Source organism: Heterodontus francisci, chromosome 32, assembly GCF_036365525.1.
Source record: "Heterodontus francisci isolate sHetFra1 chromosome 32, sHetFra1.hap1, whole genome shotgun sequence".
Classification (NCBI taxonomy): domain Eukaryota; kingdom Metazoa; phylum Chordata; class Chondrichthyes; order Heterodontiformes; family Heterodontidae; genus Heterodontus; species Heterodontus francisci.
In genome coordinates this window covers 52,834,146-52,853,815 of record NC_090402.1, presented here as the reverse complement: position 1 = coordinate 52,853,815, position 19,670 = coordinate 52,834,146, and the positions used below count along the sequence as shown (strand labels likewise).

Sequence of the window (19,670 nt, the reverse complement as noted above, 5' to 3'; positions counted from 1 at the left end):
GGGGTGTGGTTTCAACCCACTACTTTTTACGCAGACGCCAGTGTTGCCAACTGAAGCACAGCTGACATACAGTAAGAAGGCAAAGAATTTCTGAAAAACCAACTTACACTTGGGAGCTAGAACATTAATTAAACTGGGCTCTTGCTTAAGAATGAGAAAAGACAGATCAACATCAGGGACACAGAGCCTGCATTATACCCTCTGTTTTTCATGTCAGAGATGCTGACTGACCTGCTGAATGATTCCAGTATTTCACACTTTTTTATATCTGTTCTGTGCTGTACTGAGTGCTGCATTGTCGAAGGTGCCGTCTTTCAAATGAGACATTAAACCAAGATCCCATCTGCCCTCGCAAGTGGATGTAAAAGATCCCACAGCACTATTTCGAAGAAGAGGAGGGATGTTCTCAGCAGTGCTCTGGTCAATATTTATCGCTCAACTAATATCACTAAAACAGATTATCTGGCCATTAGAATCACAGAATGATACAGTACAAAAGGCAGCCATTTGGCCCATCATGCCCATGCCAGCTCTTTGGTTGAGCTAACAAATTAGTCTCAATCCCCTCCATTTCAAGTAATTATCTAATTCCTTTTTGAAAATTATTATTGAATCTTCTTCCGCCACCCTTTCAGGCAGTGCACTGCCAATCACAAAAACTCAACACATAAAAAAAATTTCCCCATGTCACCTCTGGTTCTTTTGTCAATTACCTTAAATCTGTGTCCTCTAGTTACCGACCCTCCTACCACTGGAAAGAGTTTTTCTTTTCTTTATTTACTCGATCAAAACTATTCTTGAATTTGAACACCTCTATCAAATCTTCACCTTAGAACAGAGAAGATTTATAGCATACGCCCAGCTTCTCCACGTAACTGAAGTCCCTCATCCCTGGTACTAATAAATGGCTTCTACATCCTATCCATGGTGTTGACATTATTCCTAATGTGTGTAGTGCCCAAAGTTGAACACAATGGGCTGAATTTAGTCGTGCAGGCGGAGTCTCTGGTGCCGAGCTCAAAAAGGTGATCGGAACCCCGCCTCAGCCTTTTAGAGCTCTCCTCACATGATTCAATGGTGCCCGGGCACTTAAATGCCCAGCACCGCGATCCCTGGCCCTTTAAGGACAGGGATCCAACCTTCAAAAGCTGCCAGCCAGAGGGTCGGCAGCACAGTGGTATTGGCAGTGCCACTGGGAGTGGTGGCCACTGCCGGTACTACACCAGGCCTGGGACCAGACCCAGCAGTGGATCCCTGGACCAGAGGGAAGTGAGGCAGGGTCGCCGGGACCAGTCTGGCAGGCCCTGGCAATGGGGATGGGGAAAGGTGGGCGATGAGGGTGGGGGTGGGTGTTACTGGATGGGTGGCCTTTTCCGGGCCACAGATTGCGCACAGAGGTGCCATGCCCTCCAAGCCCACGGGGAGACCGCCTTGTTTTACTGAACAACCTCCCCATGTGGCAGAGGCACCCTGCCCCCCGCAGCTGCTTTAATTCCAGTGGCAGCGGGAAGTGGCCCTTAAGTGGCTACTGATTGGCCACTTAAGGGTCTCAATCACCCTCTGGACGGGAAGACCAGGCCCTCCCCACCCTGTCTTCCGTTGCATTTCTATGGGCAACCTCGTCTCCTTTCCCGTAACCTGGGGGGGGGGGGGGGATTAAATTCCACCCAATATTCCAATTAAGCTCTCACTAGTAATTAAGAAAGGTTTAGCAGAAAATCCTTGCTTTTGTACTCTACTCCTCTGTGAAGCCAGGATCCCATTTTAACATCCTTCTCACTTCTCCTTCCACCTTCAAAATTTGCTTACATACACTCCTAGATCGCTCTATTCCTGCACTTCCATCAAGATGGTGCCATTTAGTTTACATTGCCTCTCCTCATTTTTCCGACCAAAATGTATCACTTCACACTTATCTGCGTTAAATTTAATGTGCCTGCGTCTGCCCATTTCACTAGTCGATGTCCTCCTGAAGTCTGTTACCATCCTTTACATCGTTTACTACATTCCCAGCGTACAAACTTTGAAATTATGCCCTGTGTATCCAAGTCCAGGTCAGTAATATATATATTAAAAAAGCCGCGGTCCCAACACAGACCTCTGGAGGACTGCACCATATACTTCCTCCATTTTGAAACACGACCGTTCACCACTACTCTCTACTTTCTGTCTCCAAGTCAATGTTGTATCAATGTTGCCACTGTCCCTTTAATCCAAATGGTTTTAATTTTGCTAACAAATCTATGTGCTTTGTCAAATGCCTTTTGAAAGTTCAGACACACATGAACCACACTACCCTCATCAACCCTCTCCGTTACTTCATCAAACATAATTTGCCTTGAACAAATCCGTACTGACTTTCATTTATTAGCTCATAGGTTTCCAAATGACAATTACTTTTGGCCTGGATTATGGTCTCCTACAGCTTTCCCAACTCCGATGTTAGGATAACTGGCCTTTCGTTTATCACTCTCCCCTTTTTTCAACAGGGGTGTTACATTTGCAATTCTTCAGTTCTCTGGTGCCAATCCCATATCCAAGGAGAATTGGAAGATTGTGGCCAGATTGCCAAAATTTCCATCCTTACTTCCCTCAGTAACCAAGAATGTATCCCATTCACACTAGGTGACTTTTCTATTCTGACGACTGCCAATCTTTCAAGTGTCTCCTCTTTATTTTTAACCTGTACAATTTCTCTACCATCTCCCTCTTTGCTCCTACATTGGCTTCTCTAGAGAAGAAAGATGCAAAATACTCATTAATACCCCAGCCATGCCTTCTGCCTCCACAAGATGATCTCCTTTTTGGTGCCTAATGGACTCATCCTTCCTTTGAATATCCTTTCACTATTTGTGTGTTTATAAAAAACTTTTGGATTCCCTTTTATGTTAGCCATTAACCTTTTCTCGTACTCTCTTTTTTCCACCTCTCATTCCTTTTTAAGATCTCCTCTATACTTTCAACATTCAGCTTAGTTCTCTAATGTATTAGGAACCTGTATTTGTCGTAAGCCTCCTTTTTCTGCTTCATTTTAACCTCTATTTTTAGTCATGCTGGGAACTCTAGCTTTGATTGCCCTTCCTTTCTCTCTCATTGTAATGCATCTACCCTGTACCTGAATTCTCTCCTCTTTGAAGGCCCCCCATTGCTCATAGGAACATAGGACTTAGGAGTAGTACATTCGGCCTGCTCCGCCATTCGATAAGATCATGGCTGATCCGGTTGTGATCTCATATCCACTTTCCTGTCCTGCCCCCCATAACCCATGACTCCCTTGTCTAACAAAAATCTATCTAACTCAGCCTTAAATCAATTCAAAGACCCAGCCTCCACTGCTTTCTGGGGAAGAGAATTCCACAGATTAAGGACCCTTTGAGGAAAAAAATGTCTCATGTCGGTCTTAAAAGGAGACCTCTTATTCTTAAACTATGTGCCCCAGTTCGAGACTGGCCCCTCAAGAGGAAATATAGAACCACAGAATCGTTACAGGCAGGAGGCCATTCGGCCCGTCGTGTCTGCACCGGCTCTCTGAAAGAGCAAGGACCTCAGTTCCATTCCCCTGCCTTCTCCCCATAACCCTGCACATTCTTCCTTTTCATATAACTGTCTAATTTCCTTTTGAATGCTTTCAATTGAACCTGCCTCCACCACGTTCTCAGGCAGCGCATTCTAGACCTTAACCACTCACTGCGTGAAATGGTTTTTCCTCATGTCACTTTTGCTTCTCTTTCCAAACACTTATAATCTGTGCCCTCTCGTTCTTGATCCTTTCACGAGTTTCTCTCTATCTACTCTCTCCAAACCACTCATGATTTTGAATACCTCTATCAAATCACCTCTCAGCCTTCTCTTCTCCAAGGAAAACAGTGCTAACTTCTCCAATCTATCTTCATAACTGAAATTCCTCATCCCTGGAACCATTCTCATGAATCTTTTCTGTACTCTCTCCAATGCCCTCATGTCTTTCCTCAAGTGCAGTGCCCAGAATTGGATGCAATACTCTTCTACAAGTTCAACATAACTTCCTTGATCTTGTACTCTATGCCCATATTAATAAAGCCCAGGACACTGTATGCTTTATTAACCGCTCTCTCAACCTGTCCTGCCACCTTCAATGACTTATGCACAAACACACTTAGGTCCCTCTGCTCCAACACCCCCTTTAGAATTGTACCCATTATTTTATATTGTCTCGCCATGTTCTTCCTACCAAAATGAATCACTTCACATTTCTCTGCATTGAACTTCAGCTGTCTGCCCATTCCACCAACTTGTCTATGTCCTTTTGAAGTTCTACACTATCCTTCTCACAGTTTACAATGCTTCCAAGTTTTGTATCATCTGCAAACTTTGAAATTGTGCTCTGTACACCAAGGTCTAGGTCATTAATATATATCAGGAAAAGCAAGGGTCCCAACACTGATCGCTGGGGAACTCCATGACAAACCTTCCTCCAGCCTGAAAAACATCCATTAACCACTACTCTTTGTTTCCTGTCACTCAGCCAATTTCATATCCATGTTGCTACCGCCCCTTTTATTTCATGAGCTATAACTTTGCTCACAAGTCTGTTGTGTGGCACTGTATCAAACGCCTTATGAATGTCCATGTACAAAACATCAACAGCCTTGATCTCATCAACTCTCTTACCTCCTCAAAAAACTACAGCAAGTTAGTTAAACATGATTTTCCCTGACGAAATCCATGCTGGTTTTCCTTAATTAACTCGCATTTGTCCATGTGACTACTGATTTTGTCCCAAATTATTTTTTCCAGAAATTTTCCCACCACTGAAGTTAAACTGACTGGCCTGTAGTTGCTGGGCTTATCTTTACACCCTTTTTTGAACAACGGTGTAATGTTTGCAATTCTCCAGTCCTCTGTCACCACCCCAGAGTCTAAGGAAGACTGAAAAATTGTGGCCAGTGTCTCTGCGATTTCCACCCTCATTTCCCTCAGTATCCTTGGATGTATCTCATCCTGCCCTGGTGCTTTATCAACTTTAAGTACAGACAGCCTATCTCAAACTTCCTCTTTATCAATTTTAAACCCCTCTAGTGTCTGACTTACCTACTCTTTCAACATTGCCTGTGTTGCATCTTCTTTCTTGGTAAAGACAGATGCAAAGTATTCATTTAATCAAGCTATGTCCTCTCCTCCATGTGTTAATCCCCTTTCTGGTCTCTAATCAGCCCCACTCCTCCTTCACCACCCTTTTACTATTTACATGCCTATAGAAAACTTTGGGATTTCATTTAAAGCTACATCTCCCGGTATCCAGCTATCACTTCCACTCAGGATCTTCGATGTTTCAATAAGATCACCTCTCATTCTTCTAAACTCCAATGGGTATACACCCAAACTGTTCAACCTTTTTTCATAAGATAAGCCCTTCATTCCCAAAATAATGCTGACTGAACCTTCTCTGAACTGCTTCTAACACAATTAAAATCTTTTTCAAATAAGGAGACCAAAACTGGACACAGTACGCCAGTACCAAGGTCCTGTACAGTTGCAGTAAAACTTCACAACTTTTATACTTGATTCACCTTGCAATAAACGCCAACATCCCATGTGCCTTCCTAATCACTTGCTGTACCCTCATACTAACCTTTAGAGATTCATGTACCAGGACATCCAGTTCCCTCTGTACCACTGCGTTCTGCAATCTCTCTCCATTTAAATAGTATACAGCTTTTCTATTCTTCCTGCCAAAGTGGACAAGTTACCACATTATACTCCATCTGCCAAATTTTTGCCCACTCACTTTATCTATATCCTTTTGTAGACACTACTTTTTTTTATTCATTCATAGGATGTGGGCATCGCTGGCTAAGCCAGCATTTATTGCCCATCCCTAAATGCCCTTGAGAAGGTGGTGGTGAGCTGCCTTCTTGAACCGCTGCAGTCCATGTGAGATAGGTACACCCACAGTGCTGTTAGGAAGGGAGTTCCAGGATTTTGACCCAGCGACAGTGAAGGAATGGCGATATAGTTCCAAGTCAGGATGGTGCGTGACTTGGAGGGGAACTTGCAGGTGGTGGTGTTCTGTCCTTGTCCTTCTAGTTGGTAGAGGTCTTGGGTTTGGAAGGTGCTGTCTAAGGAGCCTTGGTGCGTTGCTGCAGTGCATCTTGTAGATGGTACACACTGCTGCCACTGTGCGTTGGTGGTGGAGGTGTGGAAGTGAGCAGAAAGGCATGGCACTATGCTTAATGGGAAATATAGTCAAGTTAGGAATAGTAGCTTTGCTGAGCTTTGATTTTAAGTGGCAGAAACCACAATGAAATAGTTAAAAGTAAAGGCAGAGCGTGTGAGACTGTAAAGACTAGCCGACACTGGTAATTGCAAAGACATCTGTTCTTTATGGCCTGATTGTGTGACTCCCTGTGGTTTGGAACAAATGGACTCCTGTGAATCAAATGATGTCCATCCCTGTGTGAGTGATAAGGAGTGCTAGGCCCCTCTTATCTTCGTGAGCTGCCACTACTTGTAGCTGCAGACTGCACGAAACACTCAGGAATGTACACCTAATAGAGATAGCAGGATGCGCCGCAATTACTTGTCACAAGGTAGAAACAGAACTCATGATCCATGTAGGGAGTGAGACCAGAATGGTTACTGATGATTCCTATGCTCTTGCTAATTAGCTTGCTTATCCACTTTGTTTTATCTTGCTGGTACAAAACAATATTTTATTAGTAACAAGTATGTATTGAGAATGGAGTGTATTGTAACCTCAGTAACAGATGTACTGCATGTCACCACGTGGGTGAAGTCGAATTGTACCGCACTGATTGGTTAAACAAGGAGGTGTAGCATGAATCTTAATGTATAAACAGTAGTACCTGTATCAAAAACTTCACTTACTCTGGTGGACCTGACAGACTCTGGGGTGGAGTCAGTGTCGTTGCATTAGAGTAAGTCAGCCGGCTAAATGCGCAAATAAAGTAATTGATTTTACCTACACATCCGACTCGGTATATTTACTGAACCAGACTGAAGGCAAAAAGAACTCAGATTTACAAAGGGAATGAATGTTTGTGGATGGGGTGCCAATCAAGCGGGCTGCTTTGACCTGGATGGTGTCGAGCTTCTTGAGTGTTGTTGGAGCTGCACCCATCCAGGCAAATGGAGAGTATTCCATCACACTCCTGACTTGTGCCTTGTAGATGGTGGACAGGCTTTGGGGAGTCAGGAGGTGAGTTTCTCGCCACATAGTTCCTAGTCTCTGACCTGTTCTTGTAGCCACAGTATTTATATGGCTACTCCAGTTCAGTTTCTGGTCAATGGTAGCCCCTAGGATGTTGATAGTGGGGGATTCAGTGATGGTAATGCCAAGGGGAGATGGTTAGAATCTCTCTTGTTGAAGATGGTCATTGCCTGCCACTTGTGTGGCATGAATGTTACTTGCCACCTATCAGCCCAAGCCTGGATATTGTCCAGATCTTGCTGCATTTCTGCACAGACTGCTTCAGTATCTGAGGAGTCACAAATGGTGCTGAACATTGTGCAATCATCAGCGAACATCCCCACTTCTGACCTTATGATTGAAGGAAGGTCATTGATGAAGCAGCTGAAGATGGTTGGGCCTAGGACACCTCCTCTTGACAACTTACTTTCCTTCCTATCTTGGTGTCATCGGCAACTTTAGCTACCCATACATTTGGTCCCTTCATCCAAGTCATTGATATAAACTGAAAATAGTTGAGGCCCCAGCACTGATCCATGTGGCACTTCCCTAGTTACAGCTTGCCAACCCTAAAAAGACCCATTTATCCCGATCTCTGCTTCGTTAGCTAGTCCTTTATCCATGCTAATATGTTACCCCCTACACTATGTGCTCTTACCTTGTGTAGTAACCTTTGATGTGACACCTTATAGGAACATATGAACACGAATAGGCCTTCAGCCCATTGAGCCTGCTCCACCATTCAATACGATCATGGAAGATCATCCACCTCAATGCCTTTTTCCCACACTATCCAAATATCCCTTTATGTCATTGGTATTTAGAAATCTGTCAATCTCTATTTTAAACATACTCAATGACTGAGCTTCTACAGCCTTCTGGGGTAGAGAATTCCAAAGATTCACAACTGTCTGAGTGAAGAAATTTCTCCTCATCTCTGCCCTAAGTGGCTTCCCCCTTATTTTGAAATTGTGTCCCCTCGTTCTAGACTCCCCAAAAGATCAGTACTTGGGCCCCAGCTGTTGACATCTTACCTGCATCTACACTGTCTATCCCTTTAAGTATTTTGTAGGTTTCAATGAGATCATCTCTCATTCTTCGAAACTCTAGAGAATACAGGCCCAGTTTCCCCAATCTCTCTTCATAGGACAGTCACACCATCCCAGGAACAAGGCAGGTGAACCTTCCTCTATGCACTCCCTCTATGGCAATAATATCCTTCCTAAGGTACGGGGACCAAAACTGCACACAGTACTCCAGGTGCGGTCTAACCAAGGTTCCATGCAATTGAAGCAAGACTTCACTACCCCTTTACTCAAATTTTCTTGTGATAAAGGCTATCTTACGATTAGCCTTCTTAATTGCTTGCTGCACCTGCATGCTAGCTTTCAGTGACATTGACGAGGACACCCAGGTCCCTTTGTACATCTACACTTTCCAATCGCTTTCCATTTAAGAAATACTCTGCACATCTATTCCTCCTACCAAAATGGATAACTTCACATTTTTCCACATTATATTTCATCTGCCACATTCTTGCCCACTTACTATGCCTGACAAATTCCAACCAACCTCCTTCAGTTCAGATCTGAACTGAACTGAAGGAGGTTGGTTGGAATTTGTCAGGCATAGTAAGTGGGCAAGAATGTGGCAGATGAAATATAATGTGGAAAAATGTGAAGTTATCCATTTTGGTAGGAGGAATAGATGTGCAGAGTATTTCTTAAATGGAAAGCGATTGGAAAGTGTAGATGTACAAAGGGACCTGGGTGTCCTCGTCAATGTCACTGAAAGCTAGCATGCAGGTGCAGCAAGCAATTAAGAAGGCTAATCGTAAGATAGCCTTTATCACAAGAAAATTTGAGTAAAGGGGTAGTGAAGTCTTGCTTCAATTGCATGGAACCTTGGTTAGACCGCACCTGGAGTACTGTGTGCAGTTTTGGTCCCCGTACCTTAGGAAGGATATTATTGCCATAGAGGGAGTGCATAGAGGAAGGTTCACCTGCCTTGTTCCTGGGATGGCGTGATTGTGAGGGACTTTATCAAAAGTCTTCTGAAAATCCAAATATACCACATCCACTGACTCCCCTTCATCAATTCTATTAGTAACATACTCAAAAAACTCTGAACAGGTTCATCAAACATGATTTCCCATTCATAAATCTATGTTGACCATGCTCAATCAGATCATTATTATGCAAGAGTCCATTTATCACATCCTTTAGAATAGCTTCTAACATTTTCCTGACAAATGATGTAAGGATAACAGGTCTGTAGTTCCCTGTTTTCTCTCTCCCTCCCTTCTTTAATAGAGGGGTGACACTTGCTACCTTCCAATCTGCAGGAACCATTCAAGAACCTATTGAATTTTGGATGATGATCACCAATGCATCCCCTATCTCCATAGATATCTCTTTCAACACTCTGGGATGTAGAATATCAAGACCCAGAGACTTAGCAACCTTCAGCCCCATTAATTTCTCCAATACAACCTTCTTACTAATGCCAATTTCCTTCAATTCTTCATTCTCCCTAGGATCTCTAATTCTGGGATATTTCTTGTATCTTCCACAGTGAAGACAGACACAAAGTAATCATTTAGCTTCTCTGCCATTTCTGTATTCATCATAGATTCTCCTGACTGCACCTGTAATGGACCCATATTTGTCTTAACCAAACGTTTTCTTTTTACGTACCTATAGAAGCGCTAACAGTCCATTTTTATGTTTTTTGCTAGTTTACATTTATATTCTATTCTCCCTTTCTTTATCAGTTTCTTGTCCCTCCTTTGCTGTATTCTAAAATTATCAAATGCCTTTTGGAAATCGAAGTACACCACATCTACAGGTTTCCCTTTATCCACCTAGCTCGTTACTTACTCGAAGAACTCTAATAAATTAGTTAAACACAATTTCCCTTTCACAAAACCACGCTGACTCTGTCTGATCCCATTATGATTTTCTAAGTATCCTGCTGTAACCTCCTTAATAATGCATTCTAGTAATTTCCTTATGACATATGTAACTGGCCTATAGCTTCCTGCTTTCTGTGTCCCTCCTTTCTTGAATAAATATTTGCTATTTGCCAGTCCGCTGAGACCCTTCCAGAATCTAAGGAATTTTGGAAGGTTATAACTAAAACCTCTATCATCTCTGCAGCCACTTCTTTCAACACACTAGGATGCAGGCCATCTGGTTGGAGACTTGTCAGCCTTTAGGTCCAACAGCTTTCCCAGCACTGGTGATTGTTTTAAGTTCCCCCCTCCCTTTCACCTCTTGATTTTCTTTGGCAGGTTTTCTAAATCTTCTACAGTGAAAACAGACACAAATACATGTTCAACGCCTCCGCCATTTCCTTGTTTTCCATTATCAGTTCCACAGACTCACTCTCTAGAGGATCAACACCAGCTTTAGTTACTCTTTCCCTATTTAAATACTTGTAGAAGCTCTTACTATCTGTTTTTATATTACCAGCTAGTTTTTTCTTATACTCTACTTTTTCCTTCTTAATTACTTTCTCATCATTCTTTGCTGGTTCTTAAAATCTGTCCAATCTTCTGATCTACCACTAATTTTTGCAAATTTTTTTTTTTACAGTATTTCTTTTAATTTGATACTATCCTTAGCTTCCTTATTTAGCCATGGATGATGCATCTTTCTCAAAGAATTTTTCTTTCTCACTGGGAGAAATCTTTGCTGAGAGTTAGTAAATATCTCTTTAAAAGTCTGCCACTGCATCTCTCCTGTCCTACCTTTTAACCTAGTTTCCCAGTACACTTTAGTTAGCTCTGCCTTCATACCCTTGTAATTGCCTTTATTTAGGTTTAAAACACTAGCCTTAGACCCACTTCTCCCTTCAAACTGAACTTGAAATTCTATCATACTCTGATCACTGTTGCCTAGAGGCTCCTTTACCATGAAGTTATTGATTAATCCTGTCTCATTGCACGTTACCAGGTCTAGAATAGCCTGCTTCCTAGTTGGCTCTAGAACGTACTGCTCTAAGAAATTGTTCCAAATACACTCTATGAACTCATTTTCCAGGCTACATTTGCCAATCTGATTGCCCAAGCTACATGTAGATTAAAAATCACCCATGACTATTGCGGTACCTTTCTGACATGCCACATTTATTTCTTCCTGTATACTCTGTCATACAGTGTAGTAACTGTTAGGGGCCCATAAACTATTCCCTCAAGTGCCCTCTCACATTTCCTATTTCTTATCTCTACCCAAAATGATTCCACACCTTGCTCTTCCAAGCTCAGGTCATTTCTCACTACTGTACTGATCTCATCCTTGATTAACAGAGCTAACTTTTCCTTTCTTCCTATCTTTTTGAAATGTCAAATACCCTTGAATATTTAGTTTCCAACCTTGGTTACCTTGTAATGGCTATCTGGTCAACCATATTTATTTTTATCTGTGCTAACAATTCATCCATTTTGTTACGAATGCTGCATGCAATCAGATCCAGAACCTATAACTGTCTTTTTACCATTTCTGCAACCTTGGACCTTATCTGCTGGCGCAGCCTTACGTTTGCATGCTCTATCTCTTCCTGCCACACTCTGGTCATCATTACCCAAATCACTACCCTGTTCGATTATCTCGTTGTTTCCCTTTGATTTACCAGATCGCCTCTCATATAATCCCTTCCCCCCACTATTTAGTTTAAAGCCCTCTCTACTGGCCTCATTATACGACTCGTCAGAACACTAATCCTAGCATGATCGTCCCAAAGCTAAAGCACCCACTTTCCCCAGTACTGGTGCCAGTGCCCCAGGAATCGAAAACCATTTACTGTTTTGCCTGTCAATCCTTGATTCCAATCCATCTGGATCAGATTCCTTTTCAATTCAGTGAAGTTAGCCCTTCTCCATTTAAGTATTTTTATGCGTGATTGATTGTTCCTTGTTCTTTTCCATATCAATTTGAAACCTGCTCATAATTGAGGTGTATAAAATTATGGGGGGTCCACATAAAGTGGATAGGAAGCACTTATTTTCCACTTATAACCAAAAACCACAGATTTAAAGTAATTGGTTGAAGGATTCAAGGGGAGCTGAGGAGAAATTTTGGTGTGGGTCTGGAACTCACTAGCAGATAGGGTGGTAGAGGGAAACTTTCATCACATTTAAAAAGCACTTGGAAATGCATTTAAAGTGCCGTAACTTACAGGGCCAGAAACCAAGACTTGGAAAGTGCAATTAGGTTGCTTGCTCTTTTTCATCCGGCACAGATACAATGGGCTGATTGGCCAGTTTCTGTGCCGTAAATTTCTATGCTTCTATGATATTATGATCACAGTTGCCCAAATGCTCTCCTACTGAAACATGTTCCATTTTACAACTTCATTCCCCAGAATGTAATCTAACACTGCTTTCTTCCCTGTTGGGATGAACACTGATCAACAAAGATCTCTTTTACACATTTCAGGAATTCCTCCCCCTTTTTGCACTTTACATTGTTACTATTCCAGTTTATTTTAGGATAATTGATGTCCCCATTATTATTACTCTGTAGTTCTTCCATCTTTCTCTAGTTTGCCTGAAATTTTGCTCCTCCATCTACTTTCCACTATTTGGTGGCCTATAGTAAACACCCAGTTATGCAATATCTCCTCTATTGTTCCTAAATCCTTAACAAATAGACTCTGCCTTTGACCCTTGACCAAACCATCCCTCTCCAGTGTTTAGTAGTTACTTTGATCAATACTGCCACCCCTTCCTTCTTTTAAAATTAATATCTTTCCGAATACTTTCAATGCAAGAATCTTAAGTGCCCAATCCTCCCCTCCTTTGAGCCAATTCTCTGTTATTGCCACTAGATCATTGGCAACTTGTGCCTGCAGCTCATCAACCTTCCACAGAATTCCAAAGATTCACAACTCTATGAGTAAAGAAATTTCTCCTCATCTCGGTCCCAAGTAGCTTCTCCCTTATTTCGAAACTGAAATGCCCTATATAACGTAAATCTTCCTTCTTTATTTTACATCTCTAGGATATCCCAAAGCAATTCACAACCAATTTTTGAATCGTGTCATTCTTGTAATGCAGGCAAACTCGATGCTGAGCAACTACGCCTACAATATACTGCGGGACCACTCACATCTCAGGCATTGAGCACAGCAAGTTTGAGATATAGTAAGAGGTTGCACACAGGGTGAAGGTTGGCCTCATTCATCTCCATCACTGCCACCAATACTCACTACTGTATAACTATCCAATGGCATCACTCTGCACTTGAAGTGCCGCCGCACTCCTTCCTTTCCGATCCGCTCGGCCACATCCTGTGCTGTGCCAGTCTGACTACCGAACAACACCAGCAGCTTCCGCTCAGCCATCTACAAGGAAATAGTACAGCTCGTGAGGCTGGAGGAGGGTAAGACGGAACCTGCACATCCCCAAGCTGCCATCAGACGTACTTGTTTAACTTATTGAAAATAGTACATCACACAAAGTAAGAGATCTGGAGCAGTACAGGAGACACCAGTAGCTTCAGTACAGAAGCCTAAGCAGATTACAAATCTCAACAGCAGTAAGATACTGTATTCTTTATAACATATCATTAAACACACACTTGAAAATAATTTTTAGTTTTAGGAACACAGGAAGATAGGAACAGGCCATTCAGCCCCTCGAGCCTGTCCTGCTATTCAATGAGATCATGACTGATCCGTGGCCTAACTCCATATACCAGCCTTTGGCCCATATCCCTGCCTTCGGCTCATATCCCTTAATATCTTTGCTTAATTTTAAATCTGAGATAGTTAGATTTTTGTTAACAACTGTTCGAGCTTCAACGGCTGTTTGTGGGCGAGAGTTCCAAACCTCTACCACCCTTTGCGTGAAGAAGTGCTTCCTAACATCTCTCCTGAACGGTCTGGTCCTAATTTTTAGACTATGCTCCCTAGTTTTAGAATCTCCAACCAGTGGAAATAGTTTATCTTTATCTAGCCTGTCTTTTCCTGTTAATATCTTGAAGACTTCGATCAGATCACCCCTTAACCTTCTAAATTCTAGCAAAAACAGGCCTAATTTGTGTAATCTCTCCTCGTAACTTAACCCCGTAGTCCGGGTATCATTCTTGTAAACCTACGTTGCACTCCCTCCAAGGCCAATATATCCTTCCGAAGGTGTGGTGCCCAGAACTGTTCACAGTACTCCAAGTGGGGTCTAACCAGGGTTTTGTACAGCTGCAGCATAACCTCTGTCTTTATACTCCAATCCTCTAGATAGAAAGGCTAGCATTCCATTAGCCTTTTTGATTATTTTCTGCACTTGCTCGTGGCATTTTAAAGATCTGTGCACCTGAACCCCCAAGTCTCTTTGGATATCCACTGTACTTAACCTCTTCCCATTTAGAAAGTACCCTGCTCTATCCTTTTTTGGTCAAAAATAGATAACCTCATACTTGCCCGCATTGAAATCCATCTGCCATAGTTTTGCCCACTCACGTAGTCTGTCAATATCTCTTTGCAATTTTACACTATCATCTAGACTGTCTACAATGCCGCCTAACTTTGTATCATCAGCAAATTTGGATATATGACTTACTATGCCATCATCCAAGCTGTTAATGAATAATGTGAATAAATGAGGCCCCAACACAGATCCCTGCAGGACACCACTAGTCACATCCTGCCAATCAGAGTACTTACCCATTATCCCCATTCTCTGCCGCCTACCACTCAACCAACTTTCTAACCATGTCAATAATTTGCCCTCAACTCCATGGGCTTCTACCTTACTTAACAGTCTCTTATGTGGGACTTTATCAAATGCCTTCTGGAAGACAATATAAATAACATCTATAGACACTCCCCTGTCCACTACCTCAGTCACCTCTTCAAAAAATTAAATGAGATTTTCTTATTATCCAGGAGTACTTACTGAAACAGCAGCAAGAGTGACCCTGACATCAGGCTGATAAGTGCAGTGCAGAACTACCAACACTGATTACTTCAAAATACCCCAAATCATAATAATATCGGGCTTCTGTAAATGATGCACAAATTTAGTCTCAGCTACAGAATGAGGCAAGTTAATGAGTTACCTTCCATAAATCAGCACAGAGTCAACTTCAGAATGTACCCTGAAAGAAGTCCCATCTCAGGAAACACTGGTGAAGTAAATGGATGGTTAGTGGCACAGAAAACACTAATGCAGGAAATGCACACAGCCACAGCAGGAAATGGGTAAGCGGGACTTGATGTGAGTTAGAAGAGGGGAGAAGAGTTTTGCATGAGTTCAAGTTTATGGAGGATAGAAGGTAGGAGGCCAGCCAGGAGAACATTGGTATGGTCGAGCTCCTGGGTGACAGAAGCATGGAAAAGGATTTTAGTGAAAGATAGGCTGATGCAGGAGTGGAGATTGTGATATTAAGAAGGTGGAAGTAGGCATTCTTTGTGATGGAGAGAATATGTGGCCAGAAGATCACCCCAAGTTCAATCAGGACACTAAAGTTACAAACAGTCTGGTTTAACCGGAGACTGTGGCCGGAGAGGGGAATAGGGGTAGCAAGAGCATGGAGTTTGTGGAAGGGACCAAAGACAATGGTGTTGGTTTTACCAACGTTTAGCTGGAAGAAATTGAGACAGTAGATAGAAAAGAGTGGTGTTGCCATGTTGTCAGCAAACTAGTGTTTTCAGATGCTGAGGGGCATCATGTTGATGAGAAATAAGAGCGTGCCAAGGAAAGATCATGGGGAATATCAGGGTAATGGCACAGGAGTGGCAAGAAAAGCCATTGCAGGTGATTTTCTGGCTACGACTGGATAGGTAAGAATGAAACCAGACAAGTGCAGTCCCACCCAGATGGGCAACGGAGGAGAGGCATTGGAGGATGATGATGTGGTCAACTGTGACAAAGGATGAACAGTGGTCGAAAGTGGGGGGTGGGGGGGGGGGGGCGTGTTTATCAAGGGCACAGTCACAGAGAATGTCACTTGTGATATTGATAAGGACGATTTCAGTGCTTTGGCAGGGCCAAACACCACTTGGTGTTTCTCACTATTCCCACATCCCCACTCGCCCTGTCCCACTGTCCCCACTCGCCCTGCCTCACTGTCCCCACTCGCCCTGCCTCACTGTCCCCACTCGCCCTGTCCCAATGTCCTCACAAAGCCCTGTCCCACTGTCCCCGCTCGCCCTGTCCCACTGTCCCCGCTCGCCCTGTCCCACTGTCCCCGCTCGCCCTGTCCCACTGTCCCCGCTCGCCCTGTCCCACTGTCCCCGCTCGCCCTGTCCCACTGTCCCCGCTCGCCCTGTCCCACTGTCCCCGCTCGCCCTGTCCCACTATCACCACTCGCCCTGTCCCCACTCGCCCAGTCCCATTGTACCCACTCGCCCAGTCCCACTGTCCCTACTCGCCCTGTCTCACTATCACCACTCGCCCTGTCCCCACTCGCCCTGTCCCACTGTCCCCGCTCGCCCTGTCCCACTGTCCCCGCTCGCCCTGTCCCACTATCACCACTCGCCCTGTCCCCACTCGCCCAGTCCCATTGTACCCACTCGCCCTGTCCCACTATCCCCACTCGCCCAGTCCCACTGTCCCTACTCGCCCTGTCCCACTATCACCACTCGTCCTGTCCCCACTCGCCCAGTCCCACTGTCCCTACTCGCCCTGTCTCACTATCACCACTCGCCCTGTCCCCACTCACCCAGTCCCACTGTACCCACTCGCCCTGTCCCACTGTCCCCACTCGCCCAGTCCCACTGTCCCCACTCGCCCTGTCTCACTATCACCACTTGCCCTGTCCCCACTCGCCCTGTCCCACTGTCCCCACTCGCCCAGTCCCACTGTCCCCACTCGCCCAGTCCCACTGTCCCCACTCGCCCAGTCCCACTGTCCCCACTCGCCCAGTCCCACTGTCACCACTCGCCCAGTCCCACTGTCCCCACTCGCCCAGTCCCACTGTCCCCACTCGCCCAGTCCCACTGTCCCCACTCGCCCAGTCCCCGCTCGACCAGTCCCGCTGTCCCCCCTCTCCCCGTCCCGCTGTCCCCCCTCTCCCCGTCTCGCTGTCCCCCCTCTCCCCGTCTCGCTGTCCCCCCTCTCCCCGTCTCGCTGTCCCCCCTCTCCCCGTCTCGCTGTCCCCCCTCTCCCCGTCTCGCTGTCCCCCCTCTCGCTGTCCCCCCTCTCGCTGTCCCCCCTCTCGCTGTCCCCCCTCTCGCTGTCCCCGCTCTCGCTGTCCCCGCTCTCGCTGTCCCCGCTCTCGCTGTCCCCGCTCTCGCTGTCCCCGCTCTCGCTGTCCCCGCTCTCGCTGTCCCCGCTCTCACTGTCCCCGCTCTCCCCGCTCTCCCCCTCTCACTGTCCCCGCTCTCCCCGCTCTCCCCCTCTCACTGTCCCCGCTCTCCCCGCTCTCACTGTCCCCGCTCTCCCCCTCTCACTGTCCCCGCTCTCCCCCTCTCACTGTCCACGCTCTCCCCCTCTCACTGTCCACGCTCTCCCCCTCTCACTGTCCACGCTCTCCCCCTCTCACTGTCCACGCTCTCCCCCTCTCACTGTCCACGCTCTCCCCCTCTCACTGTCCACGCTCTCCCCCTCTCACTGTCCACGCTCTCCCCCTCTCACTGTCCACGCTCTCCCCCTCTCACTGTCCACGCTCTCCCTGTCCTCGCTGTCCCCCCTCTCGCTGTCCCCCCTCTCGCTGTCCCCCCTCTCGCTGTCCCCCCTCTCGCTGTCCCCCCTCTCGCTGTCCCCCCTCTCGCTGTCCCCCCTCTCGCTGTCCCCCCTCTCGCTGTCCCCCCTCTCACTGTCCCCCCTCTCACTGTCCCCCCTCTCACTGTCCCCCCTCTCACTGTCCCCCCTCTCACTGTCCCCGCTCTCACTGTCCCCGCTCTCACTGTCCCCGCTCTCACTGTCCCCGCTCTCACTGTCCCCGCTCTCACTGTCCCCGCTCTCACTGTCCCCGCTCTCACTGTCCCCGCTCTCCCCGCTCTCCCCCTCTCACTGTCCCCGCTCTCCCCGCTCTCCCCCTCTCACTGTCCCCGCTCTCCCCGCTCTCACTGTCCCCGCTCTCCCCCTCTCACTGTCCCCGCTCTCCCCCTCTCACTGTCCCCGCTCTCCCCCTCTCACTGTCCCCGCTCTCCCCGCTCTCACTGTCCCCGCTCTCCCCCTCTCACTGTCCCCGCTCTCCCCCTCTCACTGTCCACGCTCTCCCCCTCTCACTGTCCACGCTCTCCCCCTCTCACTGTCCACGCTCTCCCCCTCTCACTGTCCACGCTCTCCCCCTCTCACTGTCCACGCTCTCCCCCTCTCACTGTCCACGCTCTCCCCCTCTCACTGTCCACGCTCTCCCCCTCTCACTGTCCACGCTCTCCCCCTCTCACTGTCCACGCTCTCCCCCTCTCACTGTCCACGCTCTCCCCCTCTCACTGTCCACGCTCTCCCCCTCTCACTGTCCACGCTCTCCCCCTCTCACTGTCCACGCTCTCCCCCTCTCACTGTCCACGCTCTCCCTGTCCCCCCTCTCCCCGTCTCGCTGTCCCCCCTCTCCCCGTCTCGCTGTCCCCCCTCTCCCCCTCTCGCTGTCCCCCCTCTCGCTGTCCCCCCTCTCGCTGTCCCCCCTCTCGCTGTCCCCGCTCTCGCTGTCCCCGCTCTCGCTCTCCCCGCTCTCCCCCTCTCGCTCTCCCCCTCTCGCTCTCCCCCTCTCGCTCTCCCCCTCTCGCTCTCCCCCTCTCGCTCTCCCCCTCTCGCTCTCCCCGCTCTCGCTCTCCCCGCTCTCGCTCTCCCCGCTCTCCCCCTCTCGCTGTCCCCCTCTCGCTGTCCCCGCTCTCCCCCTCTCGCTGTCCCCGCTGTCCCCCCTCTCGCTGTCCCCCCTCTCGCTGTCCCCCCTCTCGCTGTCCCCCCTCTCGCTGTCCCCCCTCTCGCTGTCCCCCCTCTCGCTGTCCCCCCTCTCGCTGTCCCCCCTCTCGCTGTCCCCCCTCTCGCTGTCCCCCCTCTCGCTGTCCCCCCTCTCGCTGTCCCCCCTCTCGCTGTCCCCCCTCTCGCTGTCCCCCCTCTCACTGTCCCCGCTCTCACTGTCCCCGCTCTCACTGTCCCCGCTCTCACTGTCCCCGCTCTCACTGTCCCCGCTCTCACTGTCCCCGCTCTCCCCGCTCTCCCCCTCTCACTGTCCCCGCTCTCCCCGCTCTCCCCCTCTCACTGTCCCCGCTCTCCCCGCTCTCACTGTCCCCGCTCTCCCCCTCTCACTGTCCCCGCTCTCCCCCTCTCACTGTCCCCGCTCTCCCCGCTCTCACTGTCCACGCTCTCCCCCTCTCACTGTCCACGCTCTCCCCCTCTCACTGTCCACGCTCTCCCCCTCTCACTGTCCACGCTCTCCCCCTCTCACTGTCCACGCTCTCCCCCTCTCACTGTCCCCGCTCTCCCCCTCTCGCTGTCCCCGCTCTCCCGCTCTCGCTGTCCCCCCTCTCGCTGTCCCCCCTCTCGCTGTCCCCCCTCTCGCTGTCCCCCCCTCTCGCTGTCCCCCCCTCTCGC

General features: G+C 47.3%; 1 protein-coding gene across 2 annotated transcripts in view; it reads right to left on the bottom strand.

Moving 5' to 3' along the window:
- ndor1 (NADPH dependent diflavin oxidoreductase 1) overlaps positions 1 to 19,670 on the bottom strand; it is an 83,539-nt gene that overhangs the window by 56,863 nt on the left and 7,006 nt on the right. For both annotated transcript variants that reach the window (XM_068012807.1, XM_068012808.1), the window contains exons 2-3: positions 15,247 to 15,312; positions 13,400 to 13,534 (exon numbers count right to left, since the gene is read on the bottom strand). In XM_068012807.1, the coding sequence (XP_067868908.1) occupies positions 13,400 to 13,534 (135 nt within the window). In that variant the 5' untranslated portion in view covers positions 15,247 to 15,312. The remainder of the gene's footprint in view (positions 1 to 13,399; positions 13,535 to 15,246; positions 15,313 to 19,670) is intronic.